General features: G+C 43.4%; 3 protein-coding genes across 4 annotated transcripts in view; 1 reads left to right on the top strand and 2 right to left on the bottom strand.

Moving 5' to 3' along the window:
• The first annotated feature begins 1165 nt into the window (after positions 1-1165).
• On the top strand, positions 1166-3100 carry LOC131969085 (achaete-scute homolog 5-like). The gene is made up of 2 exons (XM_059330225.1): positions 1166-1289; positions 2304-3100. Exon 2 carries the CDS (start codon positions 2309-2311, stop codon positions 2693-2695), a length of 387 nt encoding a protein of 128 aa, XP_059186208.1. The 5' UTR covers positions 1166-1289; positions 2304-2308; the 3' UTR covers positions 2696-3100.
• A 1361-nt stretch (positions 3101-4461) lies between these two features.
• On the bottom strand, positions 4462-10332 carry LOC131968692 (protein phosphatase 1 regulatory subunit 15B). Its single transcript, XM_059329679.1, has 2 exons — positions 7893-10332; positions 4462-6404 (listed from the first exon to the last, which is right to left on the bottom strand). The coding sequence occupies exons 1-2, from the start codon at positions 9594-9596 to the stop codon at positions 6189-6191; spliced, it is 1920 nt and encodes a 639-aa protein (XP_059185662.1). The 5' UTR covers positions 9597-10332; the 3' UTR covers positions 4462-6188.
• Positions 10333-11513: 1181 nt separating this feature from the next.
• pik3c2b (phosphatidylinositol-4-phosphate 3-kinase, catalytic subunit type 2 beta) overlaps positions 11514-19672 on the bottom strand; it is a 31784-nt gene continuing 23625 nt past the window's right edge. The window contains exons 28-33 of one of the 2 annotated variants that reach the window (XM_059329134.1): positions 15326-15450; positions 15106-15223; positions 14191-14266; positions 13430-13536; positions 13164-13292; positions 11514-12983 (exon numbers count right to left, since the gene is read on the bottom strand). In XM_059329134.1, coding sequence (XP_059185117.1) covers positions 12798-12983; positions 13164-13292; positions 13430-13536; positions 14191-14266; positions 15106-15223; positions 15326-15450 — 741 coding nt within the window. In that variant the 3' untranslated portion in view covers positions 11514-12797. The remainder of the gene's footprint in view (positions 12984-13163; positions 13293-13429; positions 13537-14190; positions 14267-15105; positions 15224-15325; positions 15451-19672) is intronic. The other variant, XM_059329135.1, reaches the window with a different exon arrangement.

The raw sequence follows: 19672 nt of genomic DNA, 5'->3' as shown, positions 1-19672 counted from the left end.
TGAGACGCAAGCACGCAAGCGCGCGCGCGCACTCTCACTCACTCACACACACACACACACACACACACACACACACACACACACACACACACACACACACACACACTCAGAGCTGCAGCTTGATGATTGAACACTTTCAGAGTTAAAAACAAAAACAGACGAACATGTGACGTCATCCAGAAGTAAGAGATTTATCTGTGATTTAATGAGAAAGTGATTTATCTGTGATTTAATGAGAATAAAGAGATTAACCTATGATTTAATGAGAATAAAGAGGTTTATCTGTAATTTAATGAGAATAATGTGATTTATCTGTGATTTAATGAGAATAAAGTGATTTATCTGTGATTTATCTGTGATTTAATGTGAATAAACGATTTAAAGATTTAAAGGATCTGAAATAACTCCAACATGATGCTGAATTGATGCTTTGTCAGGTCTGAAGAACAAGAACACTGCTGTTAAAACAATGGTTTTCTGAACAGAGTCTGGTTCATTATTGTTTCACCTTTTAGTTCTTTCATCCAGTTTTATGTCTCTGTTTGGTTTCTGTTCCTGCTTTTATAGAAATTAAACATATTTTATTATTATCCATGTTTTTTTGTTATTATATATTATTAGTGAGAGAAGCATTTGAACATACAGTCTTTTTCCTTCAGTAACATGAAGAGAAACAGTATGTTATGAAGCAGGAAACTCTCAGGTTACAGGTGTGTGTGTGTGTGTGTGTGTGTGTGTGTGTGTGTGTGTGTGTGTGTAAACAGTCATCAGTGTGTGTTGTGTGATGAGCGGCTGACAGGAAGGGTGTGTGTCGCTGATGCCTTTCATCTGAAACTCTGGATTTAGGAAGAGGAAACTACAAACACTCATTTATACCAGACAAGGTCTTTGATGTTACACACACACACACACACACACACACACACACACACACCTGATCTGATGCTAAAAACACTGAAAGCATTCTGTCTTTGTTGTTGTTGTTGTTGTTGTTGCTGTTGTTGTTGTTGTTGTTGTTGTTGTTGTTGTTGTTGTGTTTCTGTGTGTGTATCAGAGACTGGAGTGTGAGTGTGTGTGTGTGTGTGTGTGTGTGTGTGTGTGTGTGTGCGTGTGTGTTGGTGGAGTCTCGTTACCTGTCGTCTTGTCACTCCTGAAGGGGCGGAGCCTCAGACAACGGCAAGGTAAAGGGGCGGAGTCTGGGAGAGTAAAGTCAGGTAAAGGGGCGGGGCCTCACACAGTAAAGCCAGGTGAAGCTTCAGAGATTCATCAGACAAGACAAGCTGCTGCAGGTCAGACACACACACACACACACACACACACACACACACACTCACTCAGCTCCTCATAGATTCATATACAGATAAACTGTTTGTTTCTGTTGATGTTCAGGTCTTACTTTTTACTGAGATGAAACTGTTTGTTTGAGAGGGAATTCTACAGCAGAAGGTTTTATGCAGTACCTTTTACTTTTACTCGTAGAGCATATTAGTACTTGTACTGCAGTAAAGAAGTGAGTACTCAGAGGGACGTCTCAGAGGGAATTATTGTTTTTGATTTGACTTTGCTGATTCACATTAAAACTAAATGTGAGGAACATCGAGTGCTGATGTGTTATTACTGCAGCATTAAAGTGATGAACACATTAATAATTATAAATATATATTTATAATTCTGCTACTTTTGCTTAAAGCTACACTGTAACTTTTATACCTTTTTATAAACTAAAACTTTAAAACTGAGAAAAATCTTTTAAACTGAAAGCATCAAACACTGTTCAAACAGCTCCTTATATTATATATATGTGTTATATTATATTTTATATATATGTTATAATATATTTTATATGTGTTGTATTATATTTTATATGTGTTATATTATATTTTATATATGTGTTATAATATATTTTATATGTGTCTTATATATTTTTATTTTATGTGTTGTAATATATGTTATATATGTCTTATATTATATTTTATAGATGTGTTATAATATATTTATATATGTGTTTTATAATATTGTATATATGTGTTATATTATATTTATATATGTGTAATAATATCATTTATTTGTGTTATGTCATATTTTCTTATTTCACCTAAATGTGTGTGTGTGTGTGTGTGTCTGTGTGTCTATGTGTATGTGTCTATGTGTGTTTGTCTATGTGTCTGTGTGTGTCTGTGTCTGTGTGTTTGTGTGTCTATGTGTATTTGTGTGTGTCTGTATATCTTTGTGTGTGTGTCTATGTGAGTCTGTGTGTGTGTGTGTGTGTGTGTGTGTGTCTATGTGTGTTTGTGTGTCTACAGGTCACATGATGAGTTCCTCTTACCTGAGCTTCAGCATGCCGCCTCCTGCTGGTCACCGTGACGACCGTGGCCACGCCCCCTTCTTGCTGTACCCGGGAGGGGGGATGGAGGCTCTGCTGCTGCCCCTGCCCCCCCTACCCCCCGGTGTGTGGGCGTGTCCTCTGGAGCCGGCGTTCGTCCAGCGGAGGAACGAGCGTGAGCGGCAGCGTGTGCGCTGTGTGAACCAGGGCTACGCCGCGCTGAGGGACCGCCTCCCGGGACACGCCGCAGCCACCCACCGCCACCGCCTCAGCAAGGTGGAGACGCTCCGCGCCGCCATACGCTACATCAAGTACCTGCAGGGCCTGGTGGCGCCGCAGGAGGACACGCCCCCAACACCACCTCCAGTCTGACTGGACGGAGACAGACTCACCCCTGAGGACACTACAGGGACACCTAGTAGACCAGTTTAAAGAGACAGGAGACAGACAGGAGAGACAGGAGAACAGAGAGACAGACAGGAGGACATGCCCCCAACGCCACCTCCTGTCTGACTGGACAGAGACAGACTCACCTGAGGACAGTCTGTCTCAACAGGAAACTACAGGGACACTTAGACACTACAGGGACACTTAGAGACAGACAGAGAGACAGACAAGACAGGAGAGACAGACATAAAGACAGACAAACATACAGGAAAGACAGACAGCAACATTAGAAATCATTCACTTACTCTTTTTTCTCTTCTTCCAGAGCTTTCAGCTGCGAAATTAGAAAGTTTTCTGTATTTTCAGTGTTTATTATTATTTACTGTGTCCTCATACTGTAAATTATTGTTAAAAATCAGAATAAAACAGAATACGTACAACACGTTTGTCCACAAGTGTTTTCTCCTGTCCTCTCCCCTCTGCTCTGTGTAAACAGCATCTCCTGTCCTCTACTCTCTGCTCTGTGTAAACAGCCTCTCCTGTCCACTCCTCTCTGCTCTGTGTAAACAGATTTCAGTGATTCATATTTAAAAACTCACTCAAGTTTCTGATAAAATCCGTTTCTAATCTTAGTTTTTGTCAGAAATTATCTTCGATATAAAATGTGTGTCTAGTAACATTGAAATAAAGAACATCAAACCCTTCAAGGACCTTTCAAGGACCTGGGGCCTCACGTATCAAAGAGCGTGTAGCTTTCATACTGAAAGATGGCGTACTCACAAAACTAGAAAAGTACGTAAGCAAACTCACCTCCACATGTATCAAACTGTGCTTACTCCAGGTTCAGCGCACCTTTCCTTATTACATCCCAACCAGCGTGGAACTGAACGCTGATTACTGACAAAACAATGGCAAATCAACTTACTGCCACTGCACGCGAGGTGGACGTGGTGATCTCCGGGGTGGAGGCAGGAAAAATTAGCTTTTTGTTGCCTCAGCTCTGGGATCAGCAACAAGGTGTCACTGTGGCTGTTAACTCAGCCGGATCAGAGACCCACACCATGGCAGAAGGGTCCCTCAACACACACTCCTTCTAAACTCCACCGTTATTGATGTCAGTCAGAGCCGTTATAGCTGCCAGTTTATAAGCCACATTTAAGTTGTTGTCCCATTGAAACATCCCATACGGGATCAAATATGCACCTCACCTGACTTATTCTGAAAGGATTTCCCACACACGTTTTTTCTCCGGAGAGAGGGATGTGCGTCATGGATCGCTGTTCACCTGCAGCGTTAACATCTCCATGTTAAACCAAAGGGGAAACAGTCGGCGATCGGCACTTTGACACAGTAATTAAAGCAGGTTAACTGTTAAAAATGCATGCGCTCCATAATCAGAATCACAAGTACTTTATTGATCCCCGGAGGAAAATTCCGTATGTAGCAGAATATATACTTAAGAAACTATATAATCTTAACATCAAAACATATAGACTTGAACATACTATCATTGCACAAGTAAGCAGCAGTACGCAGGTGAAGTCTAAAATATGATAATAGATGAAAAAAAAATTCATATCATATTTAGAACGGGTTATTGATAGTAGAAAACGGCATTTTCCCTCCATTTTCCGAGAGCTATAAAAAAACAGCGTACGCAATGTTTTTGTGCGTATGCAGCGTTGATACATGAGGCCCCTGGAGACTGGGAGTTAAGGCCTTGAGCAGCAGAGAAGACTCAGAGTCAGAGATCATTAAATATTGATTTAATATTTAATATTCAGCTGTGACGAAGCAGAAGCAGAACCAGTACCCACCAAACAAACGATGCGTTAGAAAAATAAAAAGCTTCTTTTTTCATCCTGTCGCTTCAAATTTACTCCGATTATTAATTATTATTAGTCACAACCACAGAAACATAAACCACGCACTCTCTCTCTCTCACACACACACACACACAGTTCACATTCACACAACATCCCACTTTATGCTCTTATTCTGAAAATACCAACATTCCTCCTCAGCTGTTTACATGATGAATTAATATTAATATCTGGTCACTGATCATCTGAAATATGTTTAATGTTTGACAGTTAAAATACTCTGATTCTGAACGTAAATAATATCAGATAATTATAATTATTGTCAGACTGTGGCTTCAAAGTAAAAGCTTGTGTAGTTTTTCTGCTCTGAAACAGTTTAATATTGATTCTGGTAATTAATACAGATTTTTAAAAATCCTGTGAGGGTTTAAAATGAGTTCCAGCTGTGAGATCAAACAATTATTTATTGATTTATCCAGCAAAAAGCTTAAAATTTAACCTGAGAGCAGATTTTCTCTGAGCAGGAAAATAAAAAATAAAACTGGAACAAACTGGAAATTATGACAAACATTTCAAACCAAACAATGAATTATTGATCCAGAAAATATCGCTATAAAGCTTTAATGGTTTTAAACCGGCCAGACTTTTTATTTATAAACTAGTTTTTAAAATGTTCTGTTAAACAAAACACTGCAGGAAGTGAATCTGTTTGAATAATATCTCATCAATAATCAATACTGGGGGCGATATTCAGAGTCTCAGGAGGGAATTAAAATCATAACAATCATGTATTAAAACTGAAGCAGTTTTTATATCTGTCAGCTGGTTCATTAATAATAATAACAATAATAATGATTAGAGCAGAAGACTGTATTGATTATCAGTGATTAGTTGATCAGATCCTGGTGTTGAACACTGGCGCTTCAGATCTTTGGCTTTAAGAGAAAACAAAGAGTGAACAGCTGATTCCTGAACGAGCTGCTGCTGCTTCACACTGACATCAAACCTTCAATAGAAAACTCTAAAATCTGAATCCGAATGTTTTAATGGAACATTCTGTCTAGAATCAGTGTTTCTGTGAATGGAGTCTGCTGGAGAAATATTATAAATATATATATTGATCTGTGTCTATAATCTGTTTATTATGAGACTTTGATCTGAAGAAAGTCACATTCATCATTAATAAATCATCATTCATCATTTTCAGACTTTATGAAGAAATAAAACAAACGATCCATCCCAGGACTGTGTGTGTGTGTGTGTGTGTGTGTGTGTGTGTGTGTGTGTGTTCTCTGGAACTTTTTGTGTGTGATGATAAATTGATTGGATTAATTAATAATGTAAATAATATTTTCTAGTGTTTGTTTCCTGTGAAGCAGCAGCTCGAGTCTGTCAGAGGACATGAGGACACTTCTGTCTGTCCCCAGAGACAACAAGAGGACGCTGTCCAACTACAACATAGTGAAGCCCTTCAGACCTGCAGTCAGAGGGACAAACCGTCCGTCCCCCTGTCCCCCGTGTCTCACTGCTCAACAAGTGTCTCAGAACCACCAGGTCCCCTTCCGACCTGTTCCCTAGAGGACAGACTGTCTTCAGGCGTCCAGGACTCAGAGAGGACAGACTGTCTTCTTCAGGACTCGGAGAGGACTGTGTCTTCAGGGTTCCAGGACCCGTGTCCTGGCGGCGAGGCGGCGGGCCACACGGCGGCGGTGCTGAGGCGTAAGGACGTAGCTAATGCTCTGCTCCGTCTCCTGGACTCGCCGCAGGAAGCGGCAGCGGTCCCGAGCGAGCTCCTCCCACGGACCACGCCGGTCCTCCTCCTCCTCACCTCCACTGGTGAAGAACTCCTCCACTTCATCACAGAAACGCACCTGAGAGAGGAGGAGGGGAGGAGGAGGGAGAGAGAGAGATTGGAGAGGAGTAGGGAGAAGGGAGGAGAGGGGGGAGGAGAGGAGAGATGGAGGAGGAGAGGGAGGAGGAGGAGAAGGAGGAGAAAGGAGGAAAGGGAAGGGAAGGAGGAGGAAGAGGAGAGGAGAGGAGGGGAGGAGGAGGAATGAGAGAAGGAGGAGGAGGAAAGAGAGGAGAGAAGGAGGAGAGAGAAGGAGGAGAGAGAGAGGAGAAGAGTCGTGTTTAGAGTTTAATCTCAGAACAGAACTTTGACAAAACAGCAAAAAGATTCTGAGTTTAACTGCATTTTAGAAACATGAAATTAAATTTAAAAAATAATGTTTTTGTATTTTATTGATGATCAGGAAATCTGCTGCAGTGTGTGTCTGGGCCTCTGGGGGGCGACACACGTTCACAGCTCAGATCTAAAACCTGAATAATGACATTATCATCTTCATAAAATAATGGGGGAAAAAAAATGTTTGACAAATTATTTTTGCCTTTATCATCTCCTGATGTTGGACAATTTTTTTTAACTTGAGTCCATTATTTTAATTGGGTGTGGGATATATAAAAATCTACAAACAGCTTTTTATTTTTTCTGTAGTTTTATCTGATTTATTGTCCGTATGACGTGTCGATGAATCCGTTTCAGTTTCTTTATGAACACAAACTTCTGGTAAACAGAAACTTTCTGTTTCTCAGAACTGAGCCAGGCATGTTATTAATTATCCTTCTGTGAGTTTATATTATTGAGATGTGTTAATATTTGATTGACATCAGTTTAATGAACCTGACCCAGGATCAGCAGATCCCTCAGGGGACTGTGAGGGGACAGGGTGTCCTCATGGTGTCCTGAGGGGACAACGTGTCTGATCACGTGACGCAGCAACCAGAGACGCTCTAAATCCAGAATGACGACTCGTCAAGTTTCAGGTTCATTATATAACTGAACACAAACACGAGGCTGAAACTTCTACAGCTCAACCTTCCTGTCTGATAACTAGCAATATTAATAATAATAATAATGTCATTATTATTAGTAGTAGTAATAATATTTAAAAGTTTTTAAGTTTGTTATTTTTTTACTATATTATTTTTGTTTTTTTCCTTTCAGGACAAAATAAAGTTTGTCTGAGGTAAACAGTTCAGATCAGATGCTTGTGGTTCAGTTTTTATTTAACTTGTAGAATTTGTTTGAGAATTTAATCTTACACCACCAAACCAAATAAATAAAATCACAAACTTATAAAAACTTTAGTGGTTTTGAGGTTATGAATTCTGGTGTGAAGCTGTGAAACATGTTTGTTTACATGTTGTTGTTTATTAGAGACTAAGACCGTCTTATATTTGAATATATTTGTGTGTTGACACTTTAACCTTTTAATGATTTTTCTTCTCTGGTTGTTTCATGTGAAGCTTGTGAAAGGAGAAGTTCCTGAGTAAACGTTGTGAATAAAGATCAGACTGACCTTCTTGCAGCAGCTCTGTGTGGAGGACGAGGAGGTGGAGGGTTCAGAGAAGCCGCTGTCCAACCGCTCCTCCGCCTCCTCCTTCCTGTACTCAGGTGGAGAAGCCGGGTCATGGCGTGGGGAGCGAGGGCTTTTCCTGGTCCTGGTCTGTGGCGGCACCTCAGCGGGCTCCTGAGACCTGAGTGGTGCCTGGAAGTTAAAGGGGCTGTAGGGGTCCGAGGAGCAGCTGAAGGAGCTCCACAGGCGGAGGCTCTCCGCTTCGTCCGCCTCACTGGCCGAGGTGGAGTCGTCCCACGTCTCGCTGCTGGACGGCGGCGAGGAAGAGACGAGGTGGAGCGAGGCAGCGAGGGGGAGCAGGGTGAGGTCTGGGGAGGAGGCGGGGCTGGAGCCAGTGGAGGACGGCGGCGTGGAGGCAGGGATGCTCCTGGGCGGCGAGGCGGCACTGTTCAGCCGGGCCGTGAAGTTTCGGGGGTTGTATGGGTCGCCACTATGACACAGAGAGTTCCACAGACGATCCGCCTCCGAGTCCGCTTCGCCGTCTGACGCCCCATCATCTTCATCACTGGACTCGGTCAGATCAGACGAACCCTCGCTGTCAAAGCCATCATCATCATCATCATCATCGTCGTCGCTGGACTCTGACTGGCTGCTGTCGTCACTGCAGGGGCAGCCCATGATGAAGGCGATGGCCCTGTTCTGGCACTGAGGGGTGGTGACCTCGGCGGACGGGCCCACTTCCGGTCCCTCTTCATCCGACTGAGAATCTCCCTCCTCTTCCTCCATCTCTGGCGTCTCAGCAGCGGCGGGTTCAGCTGACTCCGCCTCCTGTGGCGGCTGGTCTTGGTTCGGAGCTTTCAGCTGGAAGTGTTCCTCCTCCAGGCTGGAGTAGCCATTGTCCTGGTCCGGGGTCAGCAGAGCCATCTCATTGAGCCGGGGGTCTGCCGTGGACCCCTCTGTTTTCTGGACTGTATGAAGGCCTCCTTTGTTGGCCGGCTCCTCTTTGTGGTCAGCGGGTCCAGTGTGTTCCAGCGTCCACCTCCTGCCGCCAAACGCCGCGGTTGTTTCAGGGGCTTTTGTTCCAGGTTGCTGTGGACAAAGCCGGGCTGTGATGGAGTCCTCCTCAGCCCAGGACAGGAAGGACAACAGCCCCCTCTGTGAGCTCTCCTCGCCCCCCCAGAAGCTGCCCCACCACGGCCGGGCCTTGCCCCCGCTGCCATGCACCGAGGGCCCCGCAGGGTCCCAGTCCGGCCCCGCAGCGGGCTGAGAAGACACCGCGCTCAACAGAACATGACTGAAGAAAGTCCTGACTGAAGACAGATACCCGACCCGGGTCTGCTGGCACAGGTTCAGCTCCATGTCCCGCAGAGACTGGGCAGTGAGCCACGGTGACCCACCGGCGGCCCCGTCCGGCTCACACCGCAGGTAGGCCAGCTGAGGAGCCGGGTTCTGCTGGAGCGGCATCATGTCGTCCAGCTGCCTTAAAAACTCCCGCTCCTCGTCCACAAAGCTGGTTTTGAACCCCCATCCGGTGTCGGTCCTGGCCGCGGCGGCGCGGAGCCGGACTGGGAGGTACCGCTGCAGGAAGGACAGGCCGGGCCTGGGCAGCAGCCCGATCCACGAGCTTTCCTGCCCGGCCAGCCCGGGGGAGGAGGCCCCGCGGCCGGCCGGAGAGGACGACCCCTCCCCGCTCAAACTACTGAACATTTTGTTCAACTCCAAAGTGCAAAATACAAATAATGTGACAATAATGAGATGACCTGAGATCCAGAACCAGAGAGCCAGACCCGGTCCTGCTGCCTCAATGACAGCTGTCAGACTGAAGCTCCACTACACCAAAGTCACAGTTTTCATCCATTAATACGTGTTTTTAATCCAATATTACGTGTTTTTAATCCAATAATACGTGTCTCTGTCCATTAATACATGTTTTTCGGAGTAAACATTGTCTCTACACACACGGACCGCCGCGGGCGGAGGGAGCCCGGAGAGGAGCGTCCAGGTGCCGGGCGGACCCCGCGGGGCTGCTGGCGGAGCGGTGGTTGGACTTCTTTCTGGTGGTGAACTCGGTGGAGCCGGCCTGGGGAAAAATGGAGGGTATGTCCCGGTGTGGAGACGACAGGAGAGCCATTTTTAGAGGGTTTGTGTTCGGTTTGTGGTCGGCGAGAGTCTGACGGTGCTAGCAGGGTTAGCTTAGCACGAGAAGCTAACTAGCTTAGCGCCTCGATAACCGGGAAAGATTCAAAATATTTGACGTTGAAACACGGTTTCTCGGCTTATTTCAACACTTTAGATGGTCTTTAATCTGCTCCCGGTGCTAATACTGCTCCGGTTCGTCCTAATAAAGAGCTTCTTTACCCGCCGAGCTGTTTCCGTGAGTCGCTGCGTCGCACCGCTGGGAGATTTCATCAGAAACTTCAGGGACCGTCAACAAATTCCTGCTGAGCGATTCAACGTGAAGCTGCCAGGGACCGTCGCGGTGTTACACCACGGTTACATAATGGAAAGTCCAAGGTCTTTACGTGCCACGTGTTTATCACTCACTCACACACACACACACACACACACACACACACACACACACACATATATCTCCTTATCTGGAGCTGCAGCTGCTGCAGGTCTCAGTTTCTCAGTTTCACTCTTTAAAAAACTTCCCTCACTCGTGTCTGTTCACAGGAAGGATGAAAGTAAAAAAGTCTGATCATTTTAAATGTTTTAAAATATAAAATATAATTATATATTACAACATATACTATAAATACATATTTATTTATTTATTTAAAATATATTATTTATATATTTATCTATATATAGTACTATTAATACATATAAATTTACTACAAAATATAAATAGTATAAATTATAAAATAATAACGAGTGCAGAGAGAGGCCAAATAAAATGTGGATTCAGAATATTTGAAATGCTTAGAAATATAAAATATAATATAGAAATCATAAATAATGTAAAATAATAAAGAGCATAACATAAATTACCATAAATTATTTAAAATGTATATTTAATAAACTATTACCATTATTATTATTTCTCTTATCTTTAACCTCTTCAGGCTCTAAAATTCTTCAGATGAGGAAAAAAACATCAGATCAGGTCCAGATGAAGTTAAACTGAGAACATGTTAACATCTCGGTATGTAAGTATAAATAAATAATTGAATAATTGGATGAATTTAGAAATAACTGAATAAATGTATATATAATTTATAAATTAATAAGTGCACATCAAAATGTAAAAATAAAGATGGAAATAAATAAATGAAAATGTGTATATTTTGCATTTATTTATTAATATCAACATTTATTCCCTTTTTAATGTATTTATTTATTTCTACTCGTCATTTTTTGTCCCTCATAGAATGATCGTTTTAATGGAGACATGAGATCATTCAGTCTGTTTTAGTTCTGATAGAATCTGCAGAACTTCAGCTGCTCGTAATAAACTGCAGATTAAAGTCAGAATCAGATCCTGTGTCTGTTTTCAGCTGCTGTTTGTGCTTTAACTTCTGTTTCAGCTTTCAGCCACATCTCATGGTCTTTTTCCGGAGTTTATTGAAATGCATAATAAAAGACAAAATGGAAAAAAATGAGAAATAATAACAAATGTTTCAACAAACAACTCTTTTTTTTCAATTCAAGTTTATTTTGTAGTGCAAATAATACAAAACATGTTCCAAAAGAAAGCAATGACATTAATAAGAGCTTCTACACTACTGCAGTGATTCTACTCACATTTATCAGTTCAGTCTGTACAGTACAAAGATCAGTTCAACAGAACTCACATTCATCACAGCCACAGCAGAGAATCAGTCATCAAGAATCAGTCATCAATCATCAATCAATAATAATCAATAATCAATCATCAATAATCAATATTGACAGCATCGCTCCAGCGGGGCGACGTCGTCGTTCTCTGGATCATTTCTCCGTTAAAAACACGTTTAATGTTCAAACTAATAAAGAATTATTCCTGTAAATAAAGTTTAATGTGGAATATAAACAATCAGTGTGTTTACTTCAGGTTGTAAACAGGATGTTTACACAACAAATGAGCAAAATAACAACCCAAAACCTCAAACTTCAGAAAATGTTTTCTGTCACTTTCACATTTAGTGATCAGCTCCTCTCCTCATTATCCTCCTCTCTCTCTTTCCTCCTCTCTCTGTCTCTGTCTCTGTCTCTGTCTCTCTCTCTCTGTCTCTCTCTGTGTGTCTCTCTCTCTCTCTCTGTCTCTCTCTCTACTGAAGCTGCAGAAACTCTCGTCCCTGGAATGAAACGCAGCTTTAAAAAGTTTTGGAAAGTTCTTGAAAGTCTTGGAAAAGTTCTGGAAAACAACTCGACCGGCTGCAACAACGTGATTCAGTGAAATCAAAATTAGAAACTAAAATAAAAGTTTGTGCTGTAGATAAACTCTGTTTCCCAGCATGCACCATGTGCATGACTCAACATGGAACTATTATTATTGAAACATTAATTATAGTTTTAATCTCTTCTGAACAACCAGACGTTTATAAACCGTTTGGTGTGAAAATGTCTTCAAACAGTGAATAATCGTCATCAGTTCCAGGTGATTCCAGCTGGAATCAGATCAAACAGAAAAACTCACTTCACATTTTCTGCCCAAAAAACATAAAATTAATCTGTTTTAATCTGACTCAGCAATTATTAAACTAACTGATTATAGTGATCCACATCAGACCTGATCCCCATCAGACCTGATCCACATCAGACCTGATCCACATCAGTCAAGACCTGATTCACATCAGTCAAGACCTGATCCACATCAGTCCTGAAGATGATTTTTAATAATAAACTCTAAAGTTCCTCTCACACAGAGGGAGGGCAGCTACAGGGCGGGGTCCGATCAGTTAGTGGGCGGGGTCTGATTGGCTAGTGGGCAGGGTCTGAGCCGCCCAGCCGGTGCCAGTCCACCCAGTGCTGGCCGGGGACGAGCCTCTTCAGGGGGATAAAGGTTTCTCCCAGCAGAGTGTTCTCCCAGAACGCCCCGTCACCTAGAACCCTGAGGTGGATCACCCTCTGGTCCAGGTCCCCCCGAGGGATCCGCTCGTACACCAGCTGCACACCAGGACATTCATATTATTTATTTATTTTTAAAATATTATTATTATTATTATTAATAATAATAATAATAATAATAACAAAAATAACAAAAATAATAATAATAATAATTAGAAAATGTCTAGGCTTTGGTAGCCAAGCAACCAGGGTTTGTGTATTAAGTGTGTTGAGGCGTACCATTTCGTTGTAGGTGGGGTTGCAGGTGCGGCGGGCGGCCTTGGTCTTCCTCTTGCTGGTCTTCTGCGGGTCGGGCAGCAGGTAGAGCTTGACGTATGGGTCGGGGTCCGTCCCGTCCTGCAGGGGCTGCTACAGGACACACAAGACACACAGCAGCTGAGACAGGCTCTCATAGGTCTCTTTGGGTCCCATTGGATGTGATGTCATCCAACACACACCCATTATAAACTTTCTCATCAAACTCGCTCGCTCACTCACTCACTCACCAGGCCTCTGATGTGCATCACCATGATGAACAGTTTGTCGTTCTTGTAGCTGATCGACAGTTTCACTTCACCAAGTTCTTTTCCTGCAACTGGAGACCAGGACAGCTCTGCAACACACACACACACACACACACACACACACACACACACACAGATCAATAGTGAACAGAAATCCTTCAAACAGATATAAAGAGAGAAACAGCTTCTGTGTATCAACATTTGCAGGTCTGATCACTTTGGATGTAAATCTATAAATCTATATAATCTATATAATCTATCAATCCTGCAGCCCAATCACAACAACTCAGACATGTCTTTATGCAGAATAACAGTTGAGTTGAATTTCTCTGATAAATGATTTAATAAAACTGTGAAAAATACAAACTTTTTATAAACATTTCTCTACATATTAAAGTGTTTCCATGTCTGTCCTCTCTGCTCTGTGTAAACAAACAATTTCTTATTTATTTACAGAAAACATGGAACAGTTTATATTTATGTTTAATGTTGTTTTTCAAATCTAGCTGAGATATTTACGACCAAAATACAGCTGCAACTATTAACTAATTATTACTATTATTTTTAAATTATTATTATTATTATTATTATTATTATTAAATGCAATAAAAAGATTTATGTGTCTTACAGGTCGAGTGTTAACGACCTGAACACTCTGGACTTTAAACTCTGTGTGTGTGTGTGTGTGTGTGTGTGTGTGTGTGTGTGTGTGTGTGTGTGTGTGTGTGTGTGTTTGTGTTTACCTGCAGGTTTGCTGCTTGAGGTTCCAGGTCTCTCGTCTCGAGGCAGCGGGTGGAAGAAAGTGTAGACCAGGTCACACTGAAACACACACACACACACACACACACACACACACACACACACACACACACACACACACACACACAAAGCCTGTAACTACACACAGTTCCCAGCCAAAGTGACCTCATAAAGACAGGATTAATATAAAACTGTTTACAACCTGCTGCAGTCACTTTAATTATTAATATTAATATTATTACAGATTAATTAATTACATTATGGTTTCATTACAAAACAGAGAAACACATTCACCTTCTATGATTAGAAACACCTGTGTGTGTGTGTGTGTGTGTGTGTGTGTGCTGACTCAGTGCCTCGTGCTGCAGCAGAACGTGTCTCAGGGCACCGTGGTCACATGACTGGCAGTCAGGCAGAAATAAAGTCCTGATATTGATTCGTCGTGTTATTGATTGTTTATAAATAAAATGTGATTTTGTGTTTTATCCAGTCAGAAAGGTTTCAGTCTGTTTGTGTCTCTTTGATTTAGAAAAAATAAAACCAGCTGTTTGTTTCAGTCCAGATCATTTTGTTATTACTTTAATTATTCATTTTATAGTTTATAGTTTATAATTAAACAGTTTCAGTGACATTACCATGAGAACAGGCTCCACCCACTGGCTGTTAGATTTGATCATAATATTTACATCACGATGAAACCTGTAGCCACGCCCACCTGTGATGTCACCACAAGATGACTTTTTATTGAATTATTATTGTTGTGTGTGTGTGTGTGTGTGTGTGTGTGTGTGTGTGTGTGTGTGTGTGTTGTGTGTGTGTGTCTGTGTGTTTGTGTGTGTCTCTGTGTGTTTGTGTGTCTGTGTGTGTCTCTGTGTGTTTGTGTGTGTGTGTGTTCTGACCTGAGCGACCTCCGTGGCAGCGTGGATCAGGTGCCACACGTATCCGTTCAGCTCGTCCTTCCTCCGATCCGCCATCGCCTCGCCACGAGACCGACCAATCACAACACGGCTCGGGAAACTGTGCATGGGGCCAAGAGGACACACTGGAACACCTCCGAGCTTAGGGCTGTGTGTGTGTGTGTGTGTGTGTGTGTGTGTGTGTGTGTGTGTGTGTGCATACCTCGGCAGTTTGTTAGAGGGGAAGATGAGTCTCAGTTTGTTGTGAAGTTCATGAAACTCTTCAAACGTCCTCTGAACCAACAGCGCCTCCTGCTGCCCGTCACGCTCCACCTTCACCACGAACGCCTGCGCGCGCACACACACACACACTGTTTACTCTGAGTTCATTAAAGATTTCCTATGATAGAAAACACAAAATCATCACAACATCAAAACAATTTTTAAAGTAGTTTCTTCATCACTGATGATGTGTCCATGCCGCACCTTTCAGGTGTTTCCAAGATCTACTTCATGACTGGCTTGGCCCGTGACTTTCAGGAGAGGCTGGATGATGACTATGAATAGGGTAGTGACAACTGGAGAGAAAATGGACAGCGCAGAGAGACGGCAACCGGGGCAGTTAGCACCCTTAACCACGCTGCTCCCGTGAGGGTGGACCCACAATCAACAAGCTTCGCAGAACTCTAATGAAAAATACCCCCAGGGATGCCCGAGAGGTGGGGAGGATGAGCATCCCAGTTGGATGGATACCACGGTACCTGACATACGCGACGGATTATCGACGACGAGCGCAACCTGTTTTTGTGGCAAGATCTGCAAGAACCGGAGAGGTCTGAGGATCCACCAGACCAAGATGGGATGCTCAAGGAGGAAGCAAGCAGAGCACACAGACTGCCCCTGGTGTGACGGAGGAGGAGCAGGACCCGGAGGCACCTCACAGTGTCCAGAACCTCCAAGCTCCGCTTGCTGCAACATGCAACCCATGAGAACACCGCCGAGTCTTGTGGCCTGCTGCAAACAAGGAGGCTGAGTGGCGCCACTTTGACGAGGTTGTTGACACACCCCTTGAAGTATCATCAAAGGGGAAAGTGGACCAGCGACTTCAGCTCATGAGCACCTTGATCATCACCATAGGTGTAGAGAGATTTGGTAGCAAACAACCCAAAACTATGAAACCGCCCAGGCCAAACCACAGAGAAGCCAAGATAGCCCAACTTAGGAAGGAGCTGAGGTCTCAGTACAACAGAGAACAAGAACAATTCTTGTACAAGAATCAGTACAAGAATCAGAACTCCGCTGAGCTGAGACGCACAGGACAAGTGGCAGAGAGAGGGCACGCAAGCGGGCAGCCTTCATGGCGAATCCATTTGGCTGCACGGACCAGTGCCGCTACAGGGCAAAGTGGAGTGCCATACAAGGTATACAAGTAGTGCCCAAGACTCCTTCAGAGGCTGTGCAGACTCACACGGGTAGTATTGCGGAGAGGTAAGGTAACCAAGCAGTGGCAGCATGCGGAAGGTGTTTGGATACCGAAGAAGGAGAACAAGAGTAGCATCACGCAGTTTCGCACCATCTCTCTACTCAGCATGGACCCGGGCTGTTTGGAGCACACAGGCAGGGTTTCCTGCAGGAAAAAACTTTGGCCAGGGGGGGAGGTGAGTGGGGGGGGTTCAACGAGAACGGTTCTTGGCAACCGTTCTCGGGGGGGGGGGGGGGGGGAGAAGGATAAATTAATTAATTACTTAGATTGTTCAATTATTATTATTGCCCTCAATATTAAAGAGAAGATGCTTAATCAATTTTCATTTTTGGCTCTCAAAATATGAGAGAAGTTGCTTAACAATAAACCCACATACATGATGATGGAAAACACAAACTGTTTATTTTTGGGGTCATGGCCTAATAAGTTTGGGAACCCTTAGCACACAAAGCAAACAGAAAATTCAGAAAACAGAAACAGACTAGCCAGTGGCGGACTCATGGACCAAGATGCATCATGTTTGATGAAATATTAGCATTAAGTTAAAATGAGATCCAGATCAAAGTAATTAATGATATGGTACTGACAATTAAAAGTATCAAACCAAACCATCTAGGGGGGCCCGGGGGCATGCCCCCCCGGGAGAAAATTTGTACATTTTTAAGTAAAATGCATCTATTTTGTGCACTTTGAGAGCTAAATGAGAGCAAACATCTCACATAACACTATTCACAGTTGGGTGATACCGTATTATGGAAGGGGCACCCTCGAGGGCAATCAATACGTTTTTTCACGTGTAAAGGGCAGCCAATAAGGAACTTTCTCTCATTTTCACCACTCTAGAGGGCACTTTCGCGCGCTTTTTCAACCACGGAGGCCCCTCCGTATCTGGGTGAGGCTGGGCCGCATCAGGTATTCCACAAAAAAAACTTCTCAAATGCCATTATTAACAGTTATTTAACTTCAGTGGCTTCTTCTGAACATGAACTGTCCTGAACATGAATGGAATATTAAAGAACATGAACGGTTCTTCTGAAAAAGGCTTCTCCTGCCTACTTCTTGCTGCCAGATGTATATGTATATATATGTTCTCACAGAACGGATATACAGAAAGGCAACATGCGACAGACTTTTATAATGATAATAAATACATATATGTTAATGGTATGTGTTATTATTGTTATCATTATAATATAAATATTACTAATATAACATACATGGAATGATTAAATGTTTTATATATAAATTATTTAATGTGCAAACTTCCCGAGTGGGGTACTGTTGAACTTCCCTGCTCTGCCCTGTTCGGGACGTCGCCGAACGTCACCGGAAAGACCCGAGTAATCCCAAGTAGACCCAAATGAACGACGAACAGTTCCGGAGGAAAAGTTACCAGTTAAGTGCGGCGCTGCTGCCAAGTCAAACTGAGCCTAATCATAACTGTTATCACTTAGTGTTCGTTGTGTGTGAGTACAAGTTATTTGCATAGGTTGATTATTATTATTTGCTGTATAATGTACGTTTTTATGGATCCGAACTGGTCGCCATGTTGTGATGCGTGAGACCGCACACAGAGTTTTATTTTTGTGAGACCTCACCACAGCAAGTCCTGTACCTTGTTCATGTGTGAACCAATTAAAGAGGATAAAAAACTATCAGGAGTAGCTGCAGTTTTTCTAACAGAAATTAAGGCCAGACTGTCTACGCCAGCATACAAAATATAGTTTACAAACAACAATGCAGATAATAAACTGTCCAGTAGCATTTGCCTTTCATTTTGCGCTCAATATTTATGTCTTTCATGATGACATGAACATCAGGACATTTGTGGCCCCCACAAGGTGGGGGCCACAAAATATCATCACCAGGGCCGCAATTGGCGCGTGCGTGTGTGTGTGAGAGAGAGATATGGCGCAGAATGCACTGCAGGCAGACATCGCAGCACTAAAGAATCAACATTAATTCATTATAACACAAATCTATCTATGTGTGGGTAGATTAGTTCTCAAGCGCTGCCGTGTCGCTTGCATGCGTTGCATCTTTCTTTTTTTTTTCTTCTTTTTTTTTTGCCGGACATTCTAGCCCGGGCGCTACAGATTTCAGGCCGGGCGGGGCGCCTGGCCAAATAAGGTCTGCAGGAAACAGCACTGCACAGGGGTGGTTACCCAGTTGATTCGGGAGGCAAGGGAAAACCGAGGTGACCTGGTAGTCATCTGGCTTGACCTTGCCAACGCCTATTGAACCATTCCACACAAGTTTGTGACAATGGCCTTGGCAACATACCATGTTCCAGAGAAGATCAACAAACTCATACATGACTACTACAGCAGTTTCACATTGAGATTCACCTCTGGGGCAGTAACATCAGCATGGCACCGACTGGAGAAGAGCATCATCACTGGTTGCACCATCTCAGTGTTCGCCCTATCAATGAACATGCTTGTCAAGGCAGCAGAAGTGGAATGTAGGGGCCCCTTGTCAAGATCGGGCATTCGTCAGCCTCCAATTCAAGCCTTCATGGACGATCTGACAGTGACAACAGCATCCACTAGACTAGACTAGGACTAGAGAGACTAATCTCTTAGGCAAGGATGTCATTCAAAACCAAATCCAGATCCCTCGTCCTGAGGAAGGGAAAGGTGGAAGACAGGTTTCTCTTCCAAGTGGACAGAGGCCCAATCCCATCAGTGTCGGATAAGCCAGTGAAAAGCCTTGGAAAGATGTTCGACAGCACCCTGAGATATAAGGCAGCTGTCCAGGCCACTGACAAGGATTTAAAAAACTGTCTAGCAAACTGTCTAACCAGTGGACAAGTCTGGACTACCAGGTCCAAGGCAAGGATTCAAGGCAGGTTCAAGGCAAGGATCTATCCGCATGGGATCCTGCCGAGAATCCTGTGGCCACTGCTAATATATGAAGTCCCAATGACCACGGTGGAGGGCTTCAAACGCAACATCAGCAAGTTCCTTCGGAGGTGGCTGGGCCTGCTGAGGAGCCTAAGCAGCATCTCTCTTTATGGGCATACCAATAAGCTGTAACTTCCATTCACCGGCCTGTCAGAGGAATTTAAGGTAACGAGAGCCAGAA

The sequence above is a fragment of the Centropristis striata genome, chromosome 3 (genome assembly GCF_030273125.1).
Source record: "Centropristis striata isolate RG_2023a ecotype Rhode Island chromosome 3, C.striata_1.0, whole genome shotgun sequence".
In the NCBI taxonomy this organism is placed as follows: domain Eukaryota; kingdom Metazoa; phylum Chordata; class Actinopteri; order Perciformes; family Serranidae; genus Centropristis; species Centropristis striata.
This window is presented reverse-complemented; position numbering and strand designations above follow the sequence as displayed.

Bases quoted from the DNA above. Each gene is read 5' to 3' on its own strand.
- LOC131968692 (XM_059329679.1), bottom strand. From the start codon at position 9,596: ATGTTCAGTAGTTTGAGCGGGGAGGGGTCGTCCTCTCCGGCCGGCCGC. The intron at 6,405-7,892 runs GTCAGTCTGATC...CTCCTCTCTCAG, and splicing joins CACAGAGCTGCTGCAAGAAG to GTGCGTTTCTGTGATGAAGT.
- LOC131969085 (XM_059330225.1), top strand. From the start codon at position 2,309: ATGATGAGTTCCTCTTACCTGAGCTTCAGCATGCCGCCTCCTGCTGGT.